Source organism: Podarcis melisellensis, assembly GCF_964234715.1.
Source record: "Podarcis melisellensis genome assembly, chromosome: 13".
NCBI lineage: Eukaryota > Metazoa > Chordata > Lepidosauria > Squamata > Lacertidae > Podarcis > Podarcis melisellensis.
In genome coordinates this window covers 38,757,240-38,784,140 of record NC_138545.1, presented here as the reverse complement: position 1 = coordinate 38,784,140, position 26,901 = coordinate 38,757,240, and the positions used below count along the sequence as shown (strand labels likewise).

Sequence of the window (26,901 nt, the reverse complement as noted above, 5' to 3'; positions counted from 1 at the left end):
TTAGACCACAGCACCACCCGCGTCCCTACAAATAATAACAGCACCATACTCATCAATGGTGCTATATAAATTAGCAAACAACAGAACCACATGCTAGGGTTTTTAAAAATAAAAATAGCAGGCTCCGTTCTTGGGATTCCATGTAAAAAAAGGAGATACACTAGCAAAGGCCACATTTCTCTCCCTATGGAGCAACGATATCAGTGCCAACTCCTAGACTGCCCTCCCTGTCCAAGGTATGAGGTCCAGCCATGTATACAGTGTATGGTACAGCCACAGGGGTGTTCTTTGCGAGATAATGCATGTTGCAGCCTGCTGACGTCATCGCCATGGCGATCCCTCAAGAAACCTGGCGCACGTGAGACTCTGTTGGCCCTGAGCCACAGCGGCCTCACGACACAAGCGGCACACTCATTTGCCCCCATCCCAAAAGAAGCACCCTAGGGAGGGTTGGAAACATCTTTATGGATTTTATTAAAATAGGAAACTCAGACCAGACCCCAAAATGCCAAGGGAATCGACAGGCCTTGTTTTTTTTTGTGTGTGTGTGGCCGGAAGTGCAGCCCCCCACCAAACCCCTCATTCCCACCCCCAGATTATTACAAATTAAAAAATACCTCCACGCCCCTGTGTCTCTGGGGGGCACACCGGCCATGCCTGCCATCCCATAGTAATAATACTAGTCATAAAAAATTCCCCCCGAACCCTGTGCGCCTGGCATCCCCGCCTGCTCCAAAGGTGGGGGGGGGGACCCTGGCACCACCATGACCTTTCGTCTCTTTACTTAATTTATTTAGTTTGTATATCCCATTTGGATGAAAATAGAATTTTGACGGAAAGCGGATCAAAATAAGATTTCTTTCTTCTTTTTCATCATCTTCTTCTTCTTCCCTCTCCCATTTCCCTTGGTTTTTATTTTCCTTTCCTAAAGTTTATTCCCATGACGTCAAAAAGGAAAACAAACCGGACAGCGATCTTTCCTTATTTTGTTGTTGTTTGTTTTCTTCCTTCCTCTTTTGTTTTTTTAAAAAAAATTATTAAAGTAATACAGCAGGTAGTTGGATACAGAAACAGCCCCATCTGTATAAAAAGAAAGAAAAAGAAGAAGTCTCCAATGCAGAGGGAGATCGGTAGAAAAAAGAAGAAAAGTGAGGTGGGGGGGTGGAGAAAGGAAAGGGGGGGAAATGGTCAGGCTGAGGGCGAGCGTAGTACCTTGTTCTGCAAAAGGAAAATAAGAGAACTGAAAAGGCTAAAGTGGTGAGAATCAAAGGTGTCCACTCGGGCGAGGGTTCAGCATCCAAGATCTGCCACGGTGGTGGAAAGATCTGCTGATGTTTGTTTGTTTGTTTGTGGGGGGAGGGCACGGAGGAGCCGTTCCTCAACTTCCCCCCCACCGCATGTACGAATCCACTTGCACCCGCCCACCACACAAGAATTCCCCGCTGCCTGGGTCTGTTGGCCGTCATATCTGTGTCTCTTGGACATTCTCTTTCGAGCTGCTCTTGAACAATAGAGGTTCGTGGATGGAATTGAGCATGGGGTTCTTGGAGCCGCAGGTGAGGGGTCCGCCGCCGCTGTTGTTGTTGTAGTGGGCCTTGAAAGCGGCGTAGTGGTTGAGGTGGTCGTGCTCGATGGCAGGCAGAGCCAGGTGGCTGTCGCCGGGCGCCCCGGCCGAGGCAGGCAGCTCGTCCTCGACGTTGATGATCTCGATGGTGCGCGTGGGGCCATGGTGCTTGTGAAGCTGGTGCTGCTTGCGGAGCTTGTAGAAGACGATGAGCATCACGGCAGCCATGAAGGTGATGGCCACGAAGCAGCCGATGATGATCTTGGTGGTCTTCATGACGTCGTCCAGGTCCTTCATGCCGCTCTCGGTGACGTCGGTGATGGGGATGGTGAATGGCTTCTCCGTGCTGCGGGTGCTGCGAGGGGTCAGCGAGGTGGTGGAATAAGTCATGCCCCAGCCCTGAGACGGCGTCGGCCCAGGTTCCTTCTTCGTGGGAACGGATTCTTCTTGGCCCGGGTCCATGGTCTCCACGGTCACCGTTGTGAAGTAGGTGTAACCTGTAGTGGCTGGGTCCACCGCTGAGACATTGAGTGTGGCCGAAGCCGTGGTGTTGCCTGCCGAATTAGTCACCATGCAGGTGTACTGCCCTGTATCCTGGACGGTCACATTGGTGAAGTTGAGCGTGCCATCGTGGAGGACTGAGATGCGCACCCGGTAGGAACCATGCGTCATCAGCGTGCCGTTGGGCGTCAGCCAGTTGACCGACGTCATGGAGGTCCCCGTCCGGCATTTCAGCTCAGCCGCCATCCCCTCAGTCACATTAAGGTCAGTGGGAGGCTCCACTATAACTGGGGCGTAGCAGGTGAAATGGCTTTGATCCAGCTCTCCGATGTAGCGCCCTTTGAGGTTGGGTGGGGCGTGGCACCGGGCGCAGCAGGTGGTGTTGTTGGGCACCGTCTCCTTGAGCCACCAGCTGAGCCACAACACGTCGCAGTTGCAGTGCCAAGGGTTGTGGTTGAGGTGGACGCGCTCCAGGCGGTGCAAGGGGGTGAAGAGATCGTGCGGCAACGACATCAAGTTATTGTGGGAGAGGTTGAGCTCCTCCAAGGACTTGAGGTCATCGAAGGCGTTGCGTTCGATGGTAGCCACCTGGGCGTGCATCAACCACAATTTGCGGAGGCTGGTCAGCCCCTGGAAGGAGCCTGGCCGGATCATGTCCAAGCGATTCCCAGAGAGCTCCAGTTCCTCCAGCCGCACTAAGGCTGTCAAGTTAGGGATGTCCTTGAGATTGCACATGCCCAGGTTCAGGTAGCGCAGGTTGACCAAGCCTTCGAAAGCTGCCTCTGAGATGTACTCCAGCTTCTTGAGCTCTCCGAGGTCCAGTCGGCGCAAGGAAGGGACTCGGTTGAAGGCATAGGAAGGGATGCTTTCGATGGGGTTGTTCCTCAGCCACAGCTCCCGCAACTTGGAGAGGTACTCAAAGGCTTGTGTGGGGACAGTGGTCAGCCGGTTGTCAAAAAGCTCCAGCGTGTTGAGGTTGGGCAAGCCATTGAAGGCTCCCACCTCAATCTTGCGGATGAGGTTCTTGCTGAGCTGCAAAATCTCGAGGTGACGGAGGTGCTTGAAAGTGTCCGTCTTTATGACCTGGATGTTGTTCTCCTGCAGGTTGAGGTACCGCGTGTTGATGGAAATGCTCTCAGGCACCTCCACCAGCTCCCGGCGTGTACAGATGACCCGGCTGGCCTGGTTGCTGCAAGAACAAGCAGCCGGGCAGGAGGTGGGGGAGGCTCCGCCCCAAACGAGCGATGGCAGCCAGAGGAAGAAGAGGACCAGGTGCTTCCAAACCATCCTAGAGACTCCAGGCACCAGCGAAGGCTTCCGAGTGCAGCGGCGGGTGGCCATGTCCAATGTTCATGCTTCAGTGAAGAGCAGGGTGGGTGCTCAGGTCTTTAGAAACTGGGGGTGAGAAACAAAAGAAAGAGAAATCAGCCAGGAATCTGATAACTGGGGTTTTGGGAGCATGATAGCAATCAGAAAAAACAGTAATACTGGCCCCAGTAAAATGCATTTGCTGTTGGTTGGAGATAGACATAGGGAAGTTCTCCTTTGCAGAATGTATTGTGGACACATGTAAATCACTAGCGCAAGGTCTGGTGACGGCTGCATACTTGTAATAATAATAATAATAATAATAATAATAATAATAATAATAATAATAATAATAAATAAATAAATAAATAAATAAATTATACCCCACCCATCTGGGCAGCTCCCAACATCATCATCATCTTCATAAAGCAATAGAACATCAAACATTAAAAACTTCCCTAAACAGGGCTGCCTTCAGATGTCTTCTAAAAGACAGAGAGTTGTTTATTTCCTTGACATCTGATAGGAGGGAGTTCATACTCCTTCTGCTCTGTCTCTACATTCTCTCTCAGGGAGAACTATTTTGGGTGAGAGAGAGGCATGGAAATATCTGCTCAAGTGAATCTAGTCAAAACAGAGGCATTCCAGAATTTGAGCTGCCAGAGGTTAAAGAGCGGTGTCTGTAAGTGATGGTGTTGGGTTTCAGAAAAAGTTGCCTTGGCTTCCATGCTATCAGTAATGGCCAAGTCTCTCTCTCTGGTCAAGTTGTTAGGGGCCTGAGATTTTACCACCCACACCTATTATTATTATTATTATCATCATCGTTGTCGTCGTCATCGTCATCATCATCATCATCATCATCATCACCACCACCACCACCACCATCATCTATGCTACCATTCATCTGAGAATCACAAGACTGTATTGCTTCAGAATACAGAGGGAGAGTTGTACAAAGCCACTTCCAACCTTGGGAGGACGTGGTGTTATGGGCATCACGGCCCAACACACGCGCGGAGGCTGGCTTCCAGCCCGGCGCGATCTGGGAAATCCTCGCCGCGTCATTCCCGGGCCAGCCAATCGGCTGGCCCGGGGTGTGTGGCTTGCCTCATTGAAGGCAAGCGTGGCTGGGAATCTCCCTCTTTGGCCATTCAGCTGCGTTTGTTTCCCACCTACCCGCCCTTCAAGGTTCCTCTTTTGACCTTGCTATGGCCACTTGGCAAATTGGCACCAGCCATTTGGTTTTTCGCCTGCCTTGTAGCAAATTGTCATAACTTTCTCGGCTTTGGCGGTTAGGCATTGGTATGGGTATTGTTATGTAGATGTATGTATTAGATTCCACCTAAACATTAGGAAGAACTTCCTGACAGTAAGAGCTGTTCGACAGTGGAATTTGCTGCCAAGGAGTGTGGTGGAGTCTCCTTCCTTGGAGGTCTTTAAGCAGAGGCTTGACAACCATATGTCAGGAGTGCTCTGATGGTGTTTCCTGCTTGGCAGGGGGTTGGACTCGATGGCCCTTGTGGTCTCTTCCAACTCTATGATTCTATGATTCTATGGGGGGGGGAGCGCCATCACCTCCCCCAAATATTGAAGCGTAGTCCAGTAAAGGATTCCGGGGTGCGCGGCCTCGTCTGAAGCCTATGGAGGTCAGGGCCTAAAGCACGCCCCCGAGAGGTGACCCCTGGGGAGTCCCTAGTTTATGTGCATCAGCAGGGCTCTCCCTGCTGGTGTTAACCCTTCCCGGTCTTCAAGCAATCAGGCTGAAGCCAGATAGTCGATAGGACCAATGCCTAAGCCAATACCGCTCATCACCTGTAACCAATAAAGTTGTGGCCTAATTTTAGCCCATTAACCTAAATTACTGTGTCCTGTGTCTTTATTTCTATTGGTGGGAGGCGGGATCTCACCACGCAAATGAATAGTTGTATGACTCCCTGCAGAATAAAAGCTTAGAACATTAGATGTCAAAGCTAAGACCTTGACATGCTAATTTTCTATGTTCAAGTATCTGAACACTTGTGTTTGTGTGTTTCATATAATGGAAAAGTAAGGTTGCAGTCCCTCCTCTTCAATTCTAAAGCATCACCATCCCAAGAATGCTGTGCCATGTGACTTATTTCTGGTGTTCTACACAAAAGCTGGTGCATTGCAAAGATTTGTGTTCATCTTTTTATCTTAGTACAGTTTTGAAAGCTTTTTGCAAAAGCTTCATTCCTAAGGCTTAGTTTTCAAGACGTAAGTCCCATTGAACTCAGTGGAGCTTATTTCTAAGTAAACATGTTTCACATCAGGAAGAAAAACAGGGTAACATCACCTTCTGAAATGCAGTGTACTTTATAATTCCTTGCACACTGCAGGAGAGCATTGCCTCCCCAAACACAACCACGTTTGGATTGACATTGCCCTCAAGCAGTGAAAAAAAATGGATGCTCAGATTCTTATTTCATTTAACACCAACAACTTGGCTAGTTGTCAGCTGTGGAAGAAAAATAATAACAGGCATCTATGTTTATGTCAATTTATTTCTACTCACTCTAGCAAAAGAGTGGCATAGGAACCAGATTAGTAGATTATCTGTACTCTACTGGCTATGCCCAGGTACCAAGGGAATAGCCAGCCACATTGGCAAAGCTGTAAAGTGGACATTATGGCATCAGATACTGCAGCCCCAGACATAATTTCTTTCTCAGTTAACTCTGCATGCTGCAGTTTTTATTGGTTACCACCGATGCATAAAAGCAATGTTGTGTCATTCCGTAGCCTAGTTTCTGTGTGCAGTGGCATAGCGTGGGTTGTCAGCACCCGGGGCAAGGCAAGTAATTTGTGCCCCCTAACCCATGGATTTTAGCACTCGAGTCTCTTCCACTAGTGCGAGTGCGCCCCCCCCCAGATGTTGTGCCTGGTGCGGCCGGCCCCCCCTGCACCCCCACGTTACGCCACTGTCTGTGGGAATTCCGGCCACATTTTCAACCTGAGTGAGAGTTAGGATGTCTGGAGCATCTTAAACCACTACTTGGAGCAGTGGCTTAAACGGTCAGGGAACCCTCAGCCACCTCCTCTATAAAGCCCCACCCCCGGAATAATAATAATAATTAATAAATAAATAAATAAATAAATAAATAAATAAATAATACCCTGCCCATCTGTCTGGGCTTCCCCAGACACTCTGGGCGGCTTCCAAGCAAATATTAAAATACAGTCCTGCTTTTCCTTGGGACATCCCTATTTTCATCGGAAAAATGTTGGAGGGTATGGAGTTACGTGACCCCCGAGCCAAGGAGATAAGTAACCAGACAACCTTTAGGAAACATCTGAAGGCAGCCCTGTATTGGAAAGTTTTTTTAAAATGTTTGATATTTTATTATGTTTTTATATCTGTTGGAAGCCGCCCAGAGTGGCTGGGGCACCCAGACAGATGGGCGGGGTACAAATAATTAAATTATTGTTATTATGGAGTAGGACGTCTGTATTTTCATCGGAGAAATGTTGGAGGGTATGGTCCCCGCTTCCAAAAGTGCAGGAAAAAGCTCAATCAAAGACTTCAGCCTAGCATTGCTTTAGACACCAAATAAACCCCCCATGATTTCACTAGGTTTTAAAAGGGTTTTAATGTGATTTGTGCTATTTTAATCTGCTGGCTGCTTTGGCTATATTTTATTGGTGATTGCTTTGTTTTATGGCAATGGATCCAACTATGTCATACTCCGAGTAGACTCACTAAAATCAATAGACTTATGTTAGTCATGCCCATTAATTTACTGGATACAAACCTGTGTTACTTGCACTCAGTTCCCATTGTAATCAAGTCACTGCCAGTGGCGTAGCGTGGGTTGTCAGCACCCAGGGCAAGGCAAGTAATTTGCGCCCCCTAACCTGTGGATTTTAGCACTCGAGTCTCTTCCACTAGATTAGTGGTGCCCCCTCAGATGTTGTGCTTGGTGCAGCCGGCCCCCCCTGCACCCCCCAGTGGTCACTGCTAACTTGATTTTCAATGGGGCCTTAGCTCAATCAACCTAACCGTCTGTATCCAGCCTGTTGCTCACCTTGTGAAGAGGCTGGATATAAATATTTTTAAACCGTTGAAAAACAAAGCTGACCGCCTGCCTTTTGATTGATTAATCAAGTAAATGTAAACACGTGTGTATTAGCAAAAACCCAGAGCGGACATCGTTCTGAAACACCAAAAGAAGTGTGAGATAAATGAAATGAGACGCAAATTATTTCAGTAATTTATAGCCCCCTTCTCCCATTTTCGATGAAAATGTGCAAACTGGTGTGCAGTTAAAAAGAAAGAAAGACTAAAACATCAAATTAAAACATGACAGCTCAATGCAAAGCAAAATTCAAAAGCAACACGCTGCAGCAAAAATATTAAAATACTTAGGGTGGCTAACAGCCCAACATATATTAGATTTACTTAGAAGATTACATCGAAATCACACATGCACAGACAATAAATAAAGATATTGACCTTGTGCCTATAACTTAGCAAACAGGACGCCACACAGACCCCTTGCTGCACCCCAGAAAGAGTGCTCCATCAATGGAACTGCACCACTGACAATCCTCTTTCCCTAGTTACTTCTTCCGCCACCTCACTTCCTGCATTGCAGATGACCAACTCCACCCCCATCGTTCTGCCCGGACACTGAGGTCCAGTGTCGAGGGTCTTCTAGCGGTTCCCTTACTGCAAGAAGCCAAGTTACAGGGAACCGGGCAAAGGGCCTTCTTGGTGGTGGTGCCCGCCCTGTGGAATGCCCTCCCATCAGATGTCAAGGAAATAAACAACTATCTGACTTTTAGAAGACATCTGAAGGCAACCCTGTTTAGGGAAGCTTTTAGTGACTGGTGTTTTCATGTATTTTTTATACTTTTTGGGAAGCCGCCCAGAGTGGCTGGGGAAATAAATAATATAAATAAATAATATTATAAATAAATTATTATTATTATTATTATTATTATTCTACAATCGTATGATTCTACCTCTGAAGGTGAGTCTCAGGAAAAGGCCTCTGAAGAAGATGCTAGCACTTGGGTATATTCTCATAGAAGCACCATACCCTCCAAATGTCCCCGATTTCCCAGGGACAGCCCCAGAATTAACGAAATCCATCCCGGCTTCTGATTTGATCCTGGAATGTCCCTATTTCCCCTGCCAGAAGAGGCCCAGCAGGGCTGAGGTTGGTGGAGCCCAGCTCGGTGAAACAAGGCTAATATTCCGGAAATCCTTGTCTTAGGCTCTGTGAAAGGATTCTGTGGAAGTGTAACAACCTTTCTTGTGGATTGTTGGACTCACTGAACTGACAGGTGGAATAGACATTTTCACATAATATGGACCTTATGCATAAACTGATTAGAGAATGAACTGATCCACTGGGTCTTCTCCTTTTTTCGTTGAACTTTATGAGCTACTTCTGTTGAAATCTACAATTCTATACAATGAATAGTATATATTATTTTTTCAAACAGACAGCCGGTTACGTCTTGTGTGTTTGTTGAATATGTTTCATGTAACCAGAGGTTTGTTGTTGTTTTGTGCATCAGTTAGCAAGCATAAGTTGCCACTTGTTCTTGAAATTATTGTAGGTGTGTGCAATATGTTAAAAAAGAAAGATACCAAATTAGGTAATAAAACTAGTGGTAGCAGTACAACCTGCCTCCCCACTGCCCAATAAAGCTATGCCCTATCTTGAAAGGGTAAAAGGTTATCTGAAATTTTCAGTGTTAGAATGTAAGACACCTTTTCTATTTTTTGCTACCCGCTGGAACCGCGATACCCTGAAACACATTTTTTTAATGTGTTCCTTTCACTTTCAGCCCCATACTTTAAAAAATATGACCTCCCACCAGTTAATCAACTCAGCTTCAGTTGATTAATCTACTATCCAAAGCTTGCAGCTTTAGTTAACAGGGCTCCTGAGCAACAATTGCAATGAATAGCCATTCATCCATTAGACGTCGCCTGGAAAGGACATTAAAACTGGCTGGAATGCAAGAAGAATTGGAGGGGGGGTGGGTCGAGTGGGGTGAAAATGAGGTTGTGCTGTCAACCTCAATAAGGCTACTCTGCAGTCCGGCAGTCCGGACAAGCAATTACATTCCTGGACACTGCTGGGCATTGGAGAAAAGGAAGGAGAGGGCAAAGTTGAAACATTCAAGAGCAGAGAATACATCTTTTGTTAATGAGACCTGGAGCAAGTACAGGAAGCCGAGGTTAGGTCAGGATCTGCAGAAAAAGCAAGAGGGGGGTGTTTTTGGATGAATAAACAAGGAGGGAGGGAACGAGGGAGGGAGGGTGGCAGGCAATTATGCTCCTTCGAACGCCATGACTGGAATACTGGTGACCACTTTCTGTAAAGGCCATTGGAATGCAAGAGAAGGGATTATACCAGAGTGTTTAAGTAAGCCTCAGAGTTCACTGAGGCCCCTGATAAAGTATAATTAGCTAAAAATAGTGCTGAACCTAACTTGCTCCCAAACGTTTCTCCTCTATGGGTTTTGATGCAGCAGATTCTCCAGATCTTCTCCTGTCAACTAAGAGCTGACCTTGCTCTGATACCCAACCAGTATTTGATTCCAATCTTTGATATTTGATACATCTGAGTTCAAGACGGGATGCCGTGACAGCTGATATTTGACAGTAGTTGGCCACCAGCACGAAACAGCATTTAGCGTTTCGCGGCACTCTATAATGAACGTTCGGTGATGCTCAGCACTTTATCTTTGACACACAATGGTAATTCTGCATTTGATTGCTGGAAGCTTTCCCCGATTTCAAATTTGCCATCTGTGCAAACCAAGGATGCCAGCAAGCCGAAAGGCTTCAACCCAAGATGCACATACCTGGGAGTAACCCCACTGAACTCAGAAGGGTTTACTCCTGGGTAGACACACACACAAAGAACTGCACTGTTAAAACACTTAAATTTGAGAGGAAACCTCACAGTCGGATTTGTAACTCTGAATTTCAATTTTGAAACGGCTCTTGTAGAACTGGCCTGACCTACGAAGAAGACAGGTTTATTTATTTATTTGACTTGCAAATGATTGCAAGAAGGTCACGCTAAAGGTCGCAACCATCGCTTAAGCACTGGCTAAAATGCAATTAAACCATGTTAACACCCATGCGCTTGATTATCATTTGGCTCAACGGGGATTTGAAGACTCTCTTTTTTTATGCAACCTTGATCTGTGTGGATGGCAGATTATCTTTTTTAAGATTATGGCAGTGCCCTGTTTATGCTGGTCATTATCGATATTGCACCATCAATGTGCATTGCTCCTTAACAAACAGCACAGCATCCTGCCTTAAGGAATGTGCTATCTAAAATGAATTCATCGCAGGGGAGACGAAAGAGAAAAGAGGTGGAGGCTGAAGAAAACAGGAGGAAAATAAGGATTTTAGCATGGGTGGGGAACTGTGAAGAACTGGAAGCTTTTTAACTCCCATCTGCTCCAGCTAGCATGTAGTTCAGCAACAACTACAAGACCATAGGTTCACTGTCCCTGAATTTCAGCCTATGACTGGAAAGAAATGAACTCTGATGATGATGACAAGAACAGGACAAAAGCATCTAGTCCAGTCTCCTGTTGTCAAAGTGGCCAACTAGATGCCGAACACAAGTTCCAGAGTAGGATAACGATGATAAATCTTCAAACCAACCTTTGTTGAAAACTTGGAATGGCAAAACTGGAAACCCTACTTCATACCCTCCAACATTTCTCCTATGAAAATAGGGACTTGACTGAACCTTTCCAAGTATTTGTTTTAGCCTTTGCTGAGTTTCTCAATGGGGCAAACCATTAGGAATGTTGCAGCATATTCACAGACACCCCCCCCCCAGTGTCTCTATTTTCCAGGGACAGTCCAGGATTTACAGAAGCCGTCCCAGTTTCTGATCTGACCCTGGAAAGTTCGGCTTTTCCTTAGGACATTCCTATTTTCATTGGAGAAATATTGGAAGGTATGGAGTTATGTGATCCCCCAGACAAGGAGATAAGTAACTAGGCCAGTGTTTTTCGACCTTTTTTGGGCAAAGGCACACTTGTTTCATGAAAAAAATAACGAGGCACACCACCATTAGAAAATGTTAAAAAATTTAACTCTGTGCCTATATTGACTATATATAAAGTAATTCTCTTGAATAGGAATCAAATAAACACAAAGAAAGTATTTTATAATTACTTTATTATGGAATAGTAAGTAAACAGAAATATGAAAAATTATAAAATACTTTATTTTCGAATTTTTCAATTTTTCCCACGGCACACCAGGCAACATCTTGCGGCACACTAGTGTGCCGCGGAACAGTGGTTGAAAAACACTGAACTAGACAACCTTTAGAAGATGACTGAAAGCAGCCCTGTATAGGGAAGTTTTAAAATGTTCGATGTTGTATTATATGAAGATATCATAAAACATGTTTCCAACATATGTTTCCAACAAAAATGCTGGAAGCTGCCCAGAGCGGCTGGGCAACAATGTCAGATGGGCAGGGTATAAATATTATTATTATTATGGAACCGGATGTCCGTTTTCATCGGAGTAATGTTGGAGGCTATATATTCAGAGCCTGCCTAAAGCTGCTGGTGCAGGATGCTGAACCAAATTCCACTGTATCAAAAGCCATGCAGTGTCTGCCTTAATGCCACAGAACGCCAAACCTTTGCTTGTTGCCCATTACTATCTGGAGCAAGTGTGAACAGATTTCAGGCTTGTAGATTTGTCATTATTATGTATCAGGTTTCTGGGTAATAGCTCAAAGGCCTGCTAGTGTGCAACCTGGCAAAACAACCGACTGCATCTGTGGCATTAATAATAATAATAATAATAATAATAATAATAATAATAATAATTAGGTTTGAGAACCAAGGTACCACTGTACTTGGATGGAGTGGGTACTTAAGCAGAAACGTACCATCCTTTTTTTTTCCTTTCGAGGAGGGGGGAGTTCCCCCACAATACTGAGTTCTAGAAACTTGATCTTTTTAAAAAACAGAAATAAAACAAAAACCTGAATGGGAAGGTCCTAAGAAGGGGGGGGGCACATTTTTCACAGATCACATTCATGAAAAATGCCCAGCCCCTGGATTCCGAGCCATCTAACAATCACAGTCCTTGCATGAGATGGGATACAACTCAATGCAGATCTGGGAAGCCTAGAGTGTGGCCAGGGGAAGGAGAGGGTAAAGAATGGAAGATGATTTCCCTCTGCAGGACTGATAGGATTAGAATGATCAAAATAGGATTTAAAAAAAAAAATCTGTTGAGTGTCCAGGCACTTAACGGGGATGAGCCAGGCAACTGAGATTATGGATTAGTGGTAAAAAGAGGGGGGGAGGGAGAGGGAGAGAGACAGAAATGCAATGGAGTGGACTTCACTTATAACTGTGTTTCATGAGTATTTGCACTTTATATTTGTATCAGTATATGTCTGGCTGCTGGTCCCATCACCTCCTGGCAAATAGAAGGGGAAGGAATGGAGGCAGTGAGAGATTTTATTTTCTTGGGCTCCATGATCACTGCAGATGGTGACAGCAGCCACGAAATTAAAAGACGCCTGCTTCTTGGGAGAAAAGCAATGACAAACCTAGACAGCTTCTTAAAAAGCAGAGACATCACTTTGCCAACAAACGTCCGTATAATTAAAGCTATGGTTTTCCCAGTAGTGATGTATGGAAGTGAGAGCTGGACCATAAAGAAGGCTGATCACCAAAGAATTGATGCTTATGAATTATGGTGCCGGAGGAGACTCTTGAGAGTCCCATGGACTGCAAGAAGATCAAACCAATCCATTCTGAAGGAAATCAGCCCTGAGTGCTCACTGGCAGGACAGATAGTGAAGCTGAGGCTCCAATACTTTGGCCACCTCATGAGAAGAGAAGACTCCCTGGAAAAGACCCTGATGTTGGGAAAGATGGAGGGCACAAGGAGAAGGGGACAACAGAGGACGAGATGGTTGGACAGTGTTCTCGAAGCTACCAACATGAGTTTGACCAAACTGCGGGAGGCAGTGGAAGACAGAAATGCCTGGCGTGCTCTGGTCCATGGGGTCACGAAGAGTCAGACACGACTAAATGACTAAACAACAACAAAATGTCTGGCTGCTAGTGAAATGCACACACACACAGCTGCTGAAAAGCAGATATAATCAAGGACTGGGCTGGCAGACAGCTGCAGGGTCAAGCATGGAGGCAGATAAGGGCGCTAGGGTCCAAATCACACAGCTCAGATGAAAGGGGGTAGATGGGAGAGGAATGACGAGACAGGCATTTGTGTGTCGGAGCAGAGTGTCCATGTGTCCTGTTTTACAGAGGGCAGCCCTCTTTTGAAGAGCTGTCAGGGGACAGTCTCCCATTTGGAGAAGTCCTCTGTGTGAGGTGCTGTCAAGTCCAAATAGCATAAATAAAACCTGGGAGAAGAGAAAGCAGAGGCCACAAAGTTGTCCATCAGCAGTTAAAACTTGGGGGAGTAGGCTGAGCATCCATAGAAGTCACCTGTTCGCACTTGACAGCTCAGGGAAGTTAAAAAGGTAAAGGGACCCCTGACCATTAGGTCCAGTCGTGGCTGACTCTGGGGTTGCGGTGCTTTATTGGCCAAACACTCAAACCAGAGCATGCAGCGCTTTATTGGCCAAGGGAGCCAAGGGAGTCATCGCGCTTTATTGGCCAAGGGAGCTGGCGTGCAGATTCTGGGTCATGTGGCCAGCATGACTAAGCCGCTTCTGGCAAACCAGAGCAGCGCACGGAAACGCCGTTTACCTTCCCACCGGAGCGGTACCTATTTATCTACTTGCACTCTAACGTGCTTTCAAACTGCTAGGTTGGCAGGAGCAGGGACCGAGCAACGGGAGCTCAACCCGTCACGGGGATTCGAACCGCCGACCTTCTGATCGGCAAGTCCCAGGCTCTGTGGTTTAACCCACAACTTTAAAAATCATATAAAATCAACTCCTTTGCCAGTTTCCTTCATTCCATCACCAATTTGCTTCATTGGCCAAGGACTTGGAAACCACTTGGTCTCAAGCGGGAGATCATGTACTCACAGGAACGTACTCATAGGTGTCAATCGCTGGGCAAAGGCACTCCTCTGGACTTGCCCAGGTGCCAGACTATGCAAACCAAAGTTCTATTGTCCTCTTGTAGTAGGTGCTTAGAATGTACTTCCCAACACATATCCTGTATTCACATTCCTCCTACGTTAATCATGTATAACCCTCCCCTTTTCTGATGTAGCAATGACGTAGCAATGATGTAGTGATGATGCTTAATGAACTGTATGCTGGGATAAGATAGAAACTTTAAAAAGTCCTCGTCACCCCATCCTCAAAATTCCTCTTTGAACCTGTTGCGCAATAAATTTTGGTCTACAGCTATTTGCTCCAGTTGGGGACTTCACTCCTTCTTTTATTCCACAGGGACCCACGAGGAGCTGGGTTACTGAGCAGCTTCACACCTAGGTTTTTCCGTAACAAAGCGAAGAAGGGAAGGTCAGTCGTGGAATGTGGAAAATAATGTGAAGAAGGGAATAATAATAATAATAATAATAATAATAATAATAATAATAATAATTTATTATTTGTACCCCACCCATCTGGCTGGGTTTCCCCAGCCACTCTGGGCGGCTTCCAACAAAGATGAAAGATACACTAAAATGTCACATATTAAAAACTTCCCTGAACAGGGCTGCCTTCAGATGTCTTCTGAATGTCAGGTAGATGTTTATCGCTTTGACATCTGATGGGAGGGCGTTCCACAGGGCGGGCACCACTACCGAGAAGGCCCTCTGCCTGGTTCCCTGTAACTTGGCCTCTCGCAGTGAGGGAACCGCCAGAAGGCCCTCGGCGCTGGACCTCAGCGTCCGGGCAGAACGATGGGGGAGGAGACGCTCCTTCAGATATACTGGACCGAGGCCGTTTAGGGCTTTAAAGGTCAGCACCAACACTTTGAATTGTGCTCGGAAACGTACTGGGAGCCAATGTAGGTCTTTCAAGACCGGTGTTATATGGTCTCGGCGGCCGCTCCCAGTCAGTCAGTCATGGAATGAAGGTCAGTCGTGGAATGTGGAAAATGATGGAAGATGTTGTGAGTGAAAAGGAAAAAAAATATAAAACCGTTGCACTACACGCACAGAGAGATAGGAAGATCTGCGGGCTGCAAAGGAGCCCAGAGGGTCAAAGGCCAATCAGACAAAGCTTGGGAGGGGTTGGTGGCTCAATGGGGGTGCCATACTGAGAGGTGAGGAGGGATAAATTTCAAATATAGCTGCAAACTACCCAGACAGATCATGGGCTTCAATATCCAGTGCATTTTTTTTATTTATGTATTCATTTTTATTTATTGCCCTGCATACTACCAAGCCTTCAGAGAAGGTTAACAGCACTATACATAAAAAAGAGGCAATGTCCCCATCAGGAATCTAAATTGGACACCAGGCTGTTAGAATTGTGTAGGGAGAGAAGGAAAGGGGGCGGGGGGTTGGAAAAACACAAGTTAATTCTCTTTTAAAATTCGTCAACAGTCCTCTGGTACTTTGCTTCTCTCTTGGGAAGACGTGCTTATTCCTTTCTCATACAAACCATCTTCACAGCATGGTTCATAATTAATCGTTAGTCAGTTTGATAGTATATTTAGAATGGTAATGTTAAGAAGAAAATGAAGAAGAGAAATAATACAGAGCTTCGCATTCATGATCTAACAACAGCCCTGCGAGGTCAGTCGGTCAGCTTTGTTATCTTTATACTGCAGATGGGAGGGGGAGGTTATGTGATAATGGCTTAACTTAGGACATTCGGTGATTTCACAGCAAATCAGAGAGTCTAACCTTGAAAAGGAAGAGAAGCTTTCACAGAGAGCAGTGCAACCCCATACATGTCTACTCAGAAGTAAGCCTCCCAATGAGTTCAATGGGGCATCCGGGAAAGCAAGCAAGGGGTTTTTGCGGGCGCAAAACATACTGGTAAGAGTTGGAAGGGGACCTCGAGGGTCATCTAGTCCAACCCCCTGCAATGCAGGAATCTTTTGCCCAATGTGGGGCTCGAACTCACAACCCTGAGATTTAGAGTCTCACGCTCTACCCACTGAGCGGCACAGCCTTGTTCTCTTGGTCACTATATAAAAGCGTGAGAAGAAACTGCACGATCAGGCCAGTGGAGCATCAAGACCAGTATTCTGTTTTCATAGTGGCCAACCAGATGCCTATGAGAAGCCACAAACCAGGATCTGAACTATCTACAGTATGCTCCTGCTGGCCCAGGGTGAGAACTTCAGTACATAACAACAAAAGTCAGTATCCTCACTGGTTCAAGACCCTGATCTCTGCACATCCAGCAGAAAGTTGTGGATCTTTAGATTTCATTAAACTGCCCCCAACTAATTAAAAAACTATCAAGTCTGTTGGAATTAAATAGTCTAGCTCAGGACTGCCTGCACTGACTGGCAGCAGCTGCCTAAAGTTTCAGTCTGTGTCCCTCTAACCCCATCGTTCAGCCTGGACACTGAGGTCCACCTCCGACGGCCTTCTAGTGGTTCTCTCTCTGCGAGAAGTGAAGTCACAGGGGACCAGGCAGAGGGCCTTCTTAGTACTGGCCCTCGCCCTGTGGAGCGCCATCCCATCAGATGTCAAGGAGATAAAGAACTACAGTCGTACCTTGGATCTCGAATGCCTTGGCTCCCAAACAGATCGGTTCCCGAATGATTGAAACCCGGTTTTCCAATGTTCTTTTGGAAGCCAAATGTCCAACAGGGCTCCCAGGGCTTCCGATTGGCTGCAGGAGCTTCCTGCAGCTAATCAGAAGCTGCTCTTTGGCTTCGGACGTAGAACGGATTTCCGGAACGTATTCCATTCGACTACCAAGGTACGACTGTACACAACTTTTACAAGATATCTGCAGGCAGCCCTATACAGGGGAGTTTTTAATGTTTGATGTTTTACTGTGGTTTTTTAAATTGTTGGAAGCCAAGCAGAGTGGCTGGGCAACCAAGCCAGATAGGCAGAATATAAATATTATTATTATTATTATTATTATTATTATTATTATTATTATTCGCTGGGAGATGCCAGGGGCTGAACCTTTGATCTTTTGCATGCAAACCACACACTCTACCATTGAGCTGTGACTGAGCTGTAGACATTCAGCTTTTGGCTAAAGTCTTACTAAACATTTTTGTGGGGGTTTTTTAGTCCTCCTAAAACCAAAAACATAATTACCATACAGTAGATTACCAGCAGTTCAAACTACACCTTAGCAGTTGCAGTGTGTGAAATGGCCGGCAGTGCGACGCACGTGGTGTCTTAAGTGTTCGTTTCTGCGCATTTATAGGCACCTGAGACATTCGTTTCCTGCTCTGAGATTTCAAGTTCTAGAGAACCTGGGGAGGGAGCTAAACCCTAAAGAACGACAGCAGCTCCAGCAAGCGAGACACACAGAGAAGACACACCCACCCACCCAGGGAAAAACAGGGACAGCAATGCACCACATCAGGTACCAGAAAATGAGGAAGTATACGGGAACAGTTGAAGCATACGCAATTCAAGAAAGAAAAGTCAATATGAAAGCAAGTGTCTATCTTGTTGGTGAACAATGCAAGTGAAACAAGAAAAGTCTAGCAGGTGCAATAGAGAACAGGAGTTTGTAGCATCACTCAATTGAAGCTCAGGAAGAGAGAATAGGTTTCACTTGTTATCTATAGGAAGCCTGGGAAACTTCAGTTCCAGGGGCCACACAAAGTCCTCTAAGCCTCTCTGTCCTTCCACTGTGACAATGGCTCTTGTGTGCCCGGATGAATGATGGAGGGGTTTGTGCGTGTCACGTCAATCTCTTGAGTGACATGCGTGACTGCAATGTGGTCTATTGTACAGAGGTGAAAGTCTCAGCCATTCCTCCATCCACTTTTGCATCCATCACTGGCCCCTGCCAAATAAGTCTGGGGAAGGTGCATCACCTTTGAGGTGCCACCAGAGACAAGGCCCCACCTGCCGTTACTACCTGCTCTCCAACACATGGGGTCAGGGTTGGGGAAGCTGTGTCTGCCCCAGTCAGAATGGCCAATGGGCTGGGGTGATGGGAGATGCAGTCCATCAACACTTGCAGGACCATAGGTCCCCTGCCCCAGTGCTAGACCAGGGCCATGTCTAGAATCATAGAATCATAGAATTGGAAGAGACCACAAGGGCCATCGAGTCCAACCCCCTGCCAAGCAGGAAACACCATCAGAGCACTCCTGACATATGGTTGTCAAGCCTCGTGCTTAAAGACCTCCAAAGAAGGAGACTCCACCACACTCCTTGGCAGCAAATTCCACTGTCAAACAGCTCTTACTGCAGTGTTTCCCAACCGGTGTTCCGCGGCACACTGGTGTGCCGCGGAACGTTGCCTGGTGTGCCGTGGGAGGGAGGCGGGCGAGTCGGGCGGCGAGAGGCGGGGCGGCGGCGGCGAGGAGAGGCCGCCCAGCGCGGGGCTCTCGCCGTCTGGCTGCCTGCGTGGCGCTGACGTCACGGGGCTGTAACGTCGAAAGAAACCCGGGAATCCAGGCTGCAGACAGCCAAACTTTGCCTTTTCTCTATGGCCAGCTTTCATCCTATCATATGCTAATACGTCTACGGTTGAAGCTGCGGAAGGGCGGAAGTTCCTGCGGGGAAGAACCGTCCGGTGAGCCCCGCGATCTTGGGAAGCTGAGTTCCCCCCTCGAGAACTGCCCCTCTCCCACCGCCCTTCTTCTTCTCCGCTGCCCGCGTATGGCATCCTCTCGGCGCCCAGAGCCCGGGGGGCTTCCTGCTTGCCATGGCGAGCGGCAGCAGCCTGGTGGCGGTAGCTGGCCTCGCCCAAAAAAGGTTGGGAAACACTGTCTTACTGTCAGGAAGTTCCTCCTAATGTTTAGGTGGAATCTTCTTTCTTGTAGTTTGGATCCATTGCTCCGTGTCCGCTTCTCTGGAGCAGCAGAAAACAACCTTTCTCCCTCCTCTATGTGACATCCTTTTATATATTTGAACATGGCTATCATATCACCCCTTAACCTCCTCTTCTCCAGGCTAAACATGCCCAGCTCCCTTAGCCATTCCTCATAAGGCATCTTTTCCAGGCCTTTGACCATTTTGGTTGCCCTCCTCTGGACACGTTCCAGTTTGTCAGTGTCCTTCTTGAACTGTGGTGCCCAGAACTGGACACAGTACTCCAGGTGAGGTCTGACCAGAGCAGAATACAGTGGCACTATTACTTCCCTTGATCTAGATGCTATACTCCTATTGATGCAGCCCAGAATTGCATTGGCTTTTTTAGCTGCCGCGTCATACTGTTGGCTCATGTCAAGTTTGTGGTCAACCAAGACTCCTAGATCCTTTTCACATGTACTGCTCTCAAGCCATCTTGTATTTGTGCCTCTCATTTCTTTTGCCCAAGTGCAATACTTTACATTTCTCCCTGTTAAAATTCATCTTGTTTGTTTTGGCCCAGTTCTCTAATATGTCAAGTTCGTTTTGAAGTGTGATCCTGTCCTCTGGGGTGTTAGCCACCCCTCCCAGTTTGGTGTCATCTGCAAATTTGATCAGGATGCCCTTGAGTCCATCATCCAAGTCGTTGATAAAGATGTTGAACATTTCTCCGATGAAAATTGGAATGTTGTATTCCATCATCAGCATCATCAGCATCACCATAGGGGTGGGGGGAAGAAGAACCATATGGAGTGTAGGGTGTCCTAGCATGGAATTATGGAATTCTTTGTGTTTGACTGGTGGTACTCTTGCCAAAAAGGCTGGCCACAAATGCCTTAATAGCATAAACCAGCTATTCTCAAACATTTTCTTCTGCACACCACTTCACAAATGCACCGACGTTGTCATCAAAACAATGCCATATTATGAAAACCACAGGCCCTAGGCCAGGCCACTGCAAAGGGCCCCTTTTAAGTAGTAATATTGAAGGGAAAACTAGTAAACTGCAGCAGTTTTGTTAAGCCTTAGCCAAAACAGCTTTAGCTTCCACTGTCAGGGGGAAAAATCAGATGCAAGGTCAACTACAAATATTCGTCTTTATTGTTCTGCTGCATACAACATGAATGCAGTTTGTGTAACACAAATGTTTGACAAACCGTAGTTTGGCACAAACATTGGTTTTTACTTTATTTTTTTCATCTTGCTCCCCAATAACCCCTACAAGGTAGATTAGTTTGATGCTGACTTGCCTAGCGAGCTTTGTAGCTAAGCAGGGTTCTGAACCTCGATTCCCCACCTCTAAACACCAGCTGCTATGTCACGCTGGCTGGCTGTTCTTAAGAGACTGGCAATGTCTTTTCCCTGAGGAGGTGCTATCTGTTAGTGATTTTTTAAAATCAAGGAACTTAACAGTTGCATTCATAATGGGTTTACAGCATGCATTATGCTGTGATGTCCCGTCCCCCCCACCACACACACACGATAATAGCGACACAAGCGCTTGCCACTTGAGACGACTGCACCCCTCTGAGGGCTTTCCAGCTCTGCAGGCCGCCATGAGAGATGTTGTACAGCGTTTATAGTATTATTTCTCTGAACACGCTGGGGAAGTGAAAGAGCTTTTCCTCAGATGCAACCTAAATAATCCTTTCTGTTAAAATGAAACTTTAAAAAAACAACAACCCGTGTTTGCTTCTTCCTTTATCCTGAGTGGTTATACGCTGAATATCTTGCTCAATGGTTGTTATCACACCAGCTCTCCCCGAGCGAGCCTTTCTTCAGGCTAAACCTGCCCGGGTCTTTCAACCTCTCTGCCGATTTTGCTCCCTAATCTTATTGTTCATCCTAAATTAATTCCCTTTCATTTCCTTTCTCGGCTCTCCACACTGCACGAGGGGGCTCTCAAACTTCGTCAGTCATCTGAGGAGAGAAGGAGGAACAAGGTCTGAGCCTCTCCAAGCATCACAAGCGGAGTATCCATACGCAACATGGGGGTTTTAATCAGTTTTTAGCACTAACTGACACAACTTCTCCTGAGGGGGCCTGGGAGCTGCAGCTTTGGGAGCGCATGAATTCTGTTATCGTCAACCGCCGCTTCTAGATCCCTGAATGCGGGTTGCCAGTTGGAACCTAGGAAAATAGGGAGCTCCTTTATACAAGGGGAGATCGTTTGCCCATCTAACACAACACAGTGGTACCTCGGGTTAAGTACTTAATTCGTTCCGGAGGTCCGTTCTTAACCTGAAACTGTTCTCAACCTGAAGCACCACTTTAGCTAATGGGGCCTCCTGCTGCCGCCACACGATTTCTGTTCTCATCCTGAGGTAAAGTTCTTAACCTGAGGTACTATTTCTGGGTTAGCGGTGTTATGTACTGAAGTTCTCACCCTGGGCCAGCAGGGGGATACTGTAGATAGATATGCAAATAAGGGATCGAAAGTGACCTTCAGTGATTGGATAGTTTTAGAAAATTGTTACAGTTACGTTGTACTGGAGCTCTATATAAGCAGGCAGACTGAACCCTTCAGTTCAGTTCTGTTCTGGCCTGTGAATAAACAAGAGCTGTTTGAAGAATCGCTGTGTCTTCTGATATGTTCACCCACAACTTAACCAACTGAATACTGTTGTCCCATTTGCTGATCTCCACATATTGCGGCCTCTGCGCACACAGACTTATGCATGTACAGCATATAAACACAAGTTCTGCATGTGTGATCTGAGCTCCCTCCACCCACAAAAAAAGATGGGTGCACCATGCGAAGCGCTCTTACATGCTGATAAGTTTTGCACACAGGTGGTTTAATGATATTAAAAACGTCAAAAGGTTGTATATTCCCATTATTTATCTACTTGTGCATATAAAACACTTTTTCTTTACCAATCTGGCTGGGTCTGTAGAGAGCGATGGGATGGCAGGAAACTTCAGTCATCACAACTGCCTCATTGGGGCAAGACCTACTGGGGCTGGGATGGTATGCAAAGGCCTCAGCTTTGCTTTGTCAGAGAGGTGGCAACAGACCCGTTTAAGAAAGGATAACAGCGATGATTGAGAAGGCAGACCCTCCAAGTGTCCCTTTTTTCCAAGGACAGTCCCAAATTTACAGAAGCCATCCCCGTTTCTGATTTGATCCTGGAATGTCCCGCTTCTCCTTAGGATGTCCCTATTTTCATCGGACAAATGTGACGGTTCAGATGGACAGGGCATAAATAGTAAAATGTTGCTGTTGTCGTTGTTGGCTATTGAATAGGATAACCCTATTTTCACCAGAGAAATGTTGGTGGGCATGAGAAGGCATTCTCATCCCTGCTCTATAAAGGGTTATTGGTTTTGCTTCTTGAGCTTACAAAGTAGGGACAGACAGGTGAGAAAATGATAGATATACCTCTGAATTCTCATTGGCATCTCTTGTTAAATGCCATTTCCCTGACATTGAGAAGTGTTGACAGGCGTAAGCCATGGCTCAGACCAAGCCCAGAGTAACTGGAGTTCTTTAAAACTACAAGTCTGGGCAAATTCCACACAGAAATAGCAGTAAAGGCAGGCATGTCTTGCCCCTGCCCTCTATAGTTTCACACATTCACACAGAGGCACACAAAGGCAGAAGTGCATCACTGCTGAGAATGTGTGTGTGTGTGTGTGTCCATTAAGCAATGCCAGCAACAAGGTTGTGGTGGGAATATTCCTTGGCAATACACGATCCCTCTACAGCAGTTTTTAATACACTAGAGCATTTCAGTTCTTAGAGCTAACATGCTATTAGCTAACTTTAGCACATTAATTCTAATCGCCAAATTAAATGCCAGAGCACTGGATTGCTGTAACACTTTTTTACCTCTTGACTCATTCTCGGAGAAAGAGCGTTCCTCCCTCTCCGGCCCCTGAGAAGAACAAAACATGAACTGAATGTATTTTGGAACCTAAAGACAGACAGACAGAGGAGAGACACAATCGCCACAAGCAGGGGCAGGCAGGAGAATCTCCTTCCTCATGTGGCAGAAACTAGAGTTGCCATATTGCTGCCCGAGGTGAGGGACAAGATGGCTCCTCACCCCATTCCTTGTTCGAAAGCTTGGTAGTTGAATCTTACGTTGACACAGACAGCATCCTCCACTGTCTCTGAGGGCAGAAGACAAACTTTGAGGGAACAGGGCAAGCCGCATGGCACACACAGCTCTGTTCATTCCCTGGCCTAAGGTGGCTGCCTCACCACGCCTCATGGTTGGGCCGTACCTAGGTCACGTATCTCAAAGGCTGATAGGGATCTTCCTGAAAAGGGTCCCAAGAAAGGCCCTCACGTTGCCACCTCTACATACCCTCCCACATTTCTTTGATAAAAATAGGGACATGTTGTTGTTGTTGTTGTTGTTGTTGTTGTTGTCGTCGTCATACCCCGTCCATCTGACTGGGTTGCTCCAGCCACTCTGGGAGGCTTCCAACATATATAAAAACATATATAAAACATTAAACATTTTTTTAAAACTTCCCTATACATGATTGACTTCAGAGGTCTTCTAAGATTGGTACAGTTATCTCCTTGGCTCGAAGGCTGCATAACTCCATACCCTCCAATATTTCTCAGATGAAAATAGGGATGTTCTACCATATTCTCCAACACTTCTCCAATGAAAATAGGGACGTCCTAAGAAAAAGCAGGGCATTCCAGGATCAAATCAGAAACCAGGTCAGCTTCTGTAAATCTGTAAATTCTGGAAAACAGGGACACTTGGAGGGTCTGCAGGCTTCTAAATGCCATGCACTTCTATATACCATGCATATGCCTCGCTTAAATCCTGTTCAAAAATACTGTCTGTATACAGAATGGTGCATAAATGTGTTCTTTATCAGTGATGTGGTTATTATTCTGCTTTCCGTTGCAAAGTTGGAAAAGTCAAATTAGGCCACAAGTGGATCCCAAAGGGTTGTGATGCTGCACACAATAACGTAAGAGTAAGACCCGCTGAGGTAAATAAGACTTATATCTAAGATGACATGTATAGAATTGCAGAGTAAGGCCCTACCTGGCACTTACTCCTAGGTAGGCCTATAGGATCAGCAAACCAATCCTACACGTGTTTACTCAGTAGCAAATCCCATTGTATTCTAAGGGCTTCCTCCATAGTGAATGAGTGCAGGATCGCAGCCCAACTGTTGCAGTCCTAGATTTTATAAATACATATATAAATACATATATACTGTATTGGCCTGAATATAAGCCTCACTTTCTTTCCAAGTTCCGACTGCAAAAGTGCGGCCTAAATTTGCAATCTTACAGAAATTGGCTTTTAAGATATCACTGCTGAAACAAATGTACAGTAAAATGGAACGGGTGTGAGTGCCTGCGGAATTTGAAGGAAGTGGCTTATATTTGAGTATTATATTTTTTTCTTTCCCCCCCTTGAATTTTAAAGGTGTGGCTTATATCCAGGTGCGGCTTATATTCAGGCCATCAATTGTGTGTGTGTGTGTGTGTGTGTGTGATGGTTTTCTAATGTCCTAGCTTGAGTATCCTCCAGAAACCATTGCAAGATCTTTTTTGCTTTGGCCTGGCAATTGTTGACGGATGGTAGCAATTCATTATTTAAATGAATGCATTTTATATCTCCATAGTTTAAGCACATAATCCATCAGGAAGGGTTTCCTTCTTGTGCCCTCGCCCTGCTCCCATTCATCTCAAAGGGTCTCACAGGCAGAGAAAGGCCTTCCTGCCGCACAGCACTCAATATCTTTTATTTTAAACGATTCGAGCCTCGGAACAGGCTGTCTTCAAGACCCAAATGAAGTGTTCAAACCCTGTCAGGCAATTAAGTGGTTCTAGGAAAACATATTCAAGCCCCATTCCTGGCATTGCACACTGCCAGGTTTCCAGAGAAAGAAAGAAAGAAAAGAGAAAAAACTCCTCATATGTTTACTTAATGCCCCAGTAAAGAATTAATATTTCAAACACCATGAAAAATTAATTCCCTTTTTATTATTGGCAGGGAGACGAAGGAGGCTGCACTCCCAGGCACTTCTTTGCAAGCAGGTCCCAGTGATCACGGTTCTGGCAGAAGATGTATAAGCCGGGGTTCCAAATGTTGCTGCCTTAGCAGTTTGAGAGGCTGATAAAATGTGGAATGTTACGGCCATGGAAAAAATAGTTCCCCCAAATGCCCATCTCGGAGCAACCTTCCCTGCCCTGAAATGGAAGCCCTCCAACAAAGGAACCCAAGTTCTTGTCTATAGGGTTTTTGAATATTAATACAGCTTTCACATTCAACTTGCCCTGGGCGAGTAAGGCAAGTGGCTGGGGCGTCAGAGACGTGCCAGACCATAAACACATAAGAGGCTTGCTGGATCAAGCCCAATGCCCATCTAGTCCAGCACTCATTGCGCACAGGGGCTAACCAAATGCCTTATGGGAAACCTGAGTTCTGCAGTTCGCAGGAACAGGTACAGTGGTACCTCTGGTTGCAAACGGGATCCATTCCGGAGCCCCATTCACAACATGAGCAGAACGCAACCTGCGTCTGCACATGTGTAGGTCACGATTCACCGCTTCTGCGCATGCACGTGACGTCATTTTGAGCGGCGAAACCCGGAAGTAACCCTTTTCGGTACTTCCGGGTCACTGTGGGACGCAACCTGAAAACGCTCAACCAGAGCTCAAACATAACATGAGGTATGACTGTATTCCCCAAGGGGGAACTGTGGATACAGTTCTCATACATTTCAATATGGTTCAAAGAGGCAAAGCAGACCCACCCACTGTCTCTATTTTCCAGGGACAGTCTCAGACTTACAGAAGCTGTCCCGGTTTCTAATTTGATCCTGGAATGTCCTGTTTTTCCTTAGGACGTCCCCATTTTCATCGGAGAAATGTTGGAGGGTATAGAGTTATGCGACCCCCAAGCCAAGGAGATAAGTAACTATGCAGTCATGCCTTGGAAGTTGAACGGAATCCGTTCCGGAAGTCCGTTTGACTTCCAAAACGTTCAAAAACCCAAGCGCAGCTTCTGATTGGCTGCAGGAAGCTCCTGCAGCTAATCGGAAGCCGCAGAAGCCCCATCGGATGTTTGGCTTCCAAAAATAGTTCGCAAACCGGAACAGTTTGCAACGTTCAGGAGCCGAAATGTTCGTGAACTAAGCTGCTTGACTTCCAAGGTACGATTGTACAATATTTAGAAGACATTTGAAGGCAGCTCCGTATAGGGAAGTTTTTCAATGTTTTATTGTGCTTTTAATATCATTATGGAATAGGACATGCCTGTTTTTATCGGAGAAGAACTGGAGGGAATGGAAAGGTCTTGGCTCCTACTCCTTCCTGTCCTCCTCTCTTGGTTCATTGCTTCTTTCACCCACTGCTGTGAACTAACAGTTGGGTCTCATTCAACATCAAGCGATCCTTAGTTTACAATGGTACCTCTGGTTAAGTACTTAATTCGTTCCAGAGGTCCGTTCTTAAACTGAAACTGTTCTTAACCTGAAGCACCACTTTAGCTAATGGGCCTCCCGCTACTGCCGCACGATTACTGTTCTCATCCTGAAGCAAAGTTCTTAACCCAAGGTAATATTTCCGGGTTAGCAGAGTCTGTAACCTGAATCGTATGTAACCTGAAGCATA

The 26,901-nt window shown here is 46.1% G+C and overlaps 1 protein-coding gene across 3 annotated transcripts in view; it reads right to left on the bottom strand.

Moving 5' to 3' along the window:
- Positions 1-455: 455 nt before the first annotated feature.
- The window catches only part of LRRC4B (leucine rich repeat containing 4B), a 148,169-nt gene continuing 121,723 nt past the window's right edge, over positions 456-26,901 (bottom strand). For all 3 annotated transcript variants that reach the window (XM_081884035.1, XM_081884037.1, XM_081884036.1), the window contains exon 2: positions 456-3,460. In XM_081884035.1, coding sequence (XP_081740161.1) covers positions 1,463-3,406 — 1,944 coding nt within the window. In that variant the 5' untranslated portion in view covers positions 3,407-3,460 and the 3' untranslated portion in view covers positions 456-1,462. The remainder of the gene's footprint in view (positions 3,461-26,901) is intronic.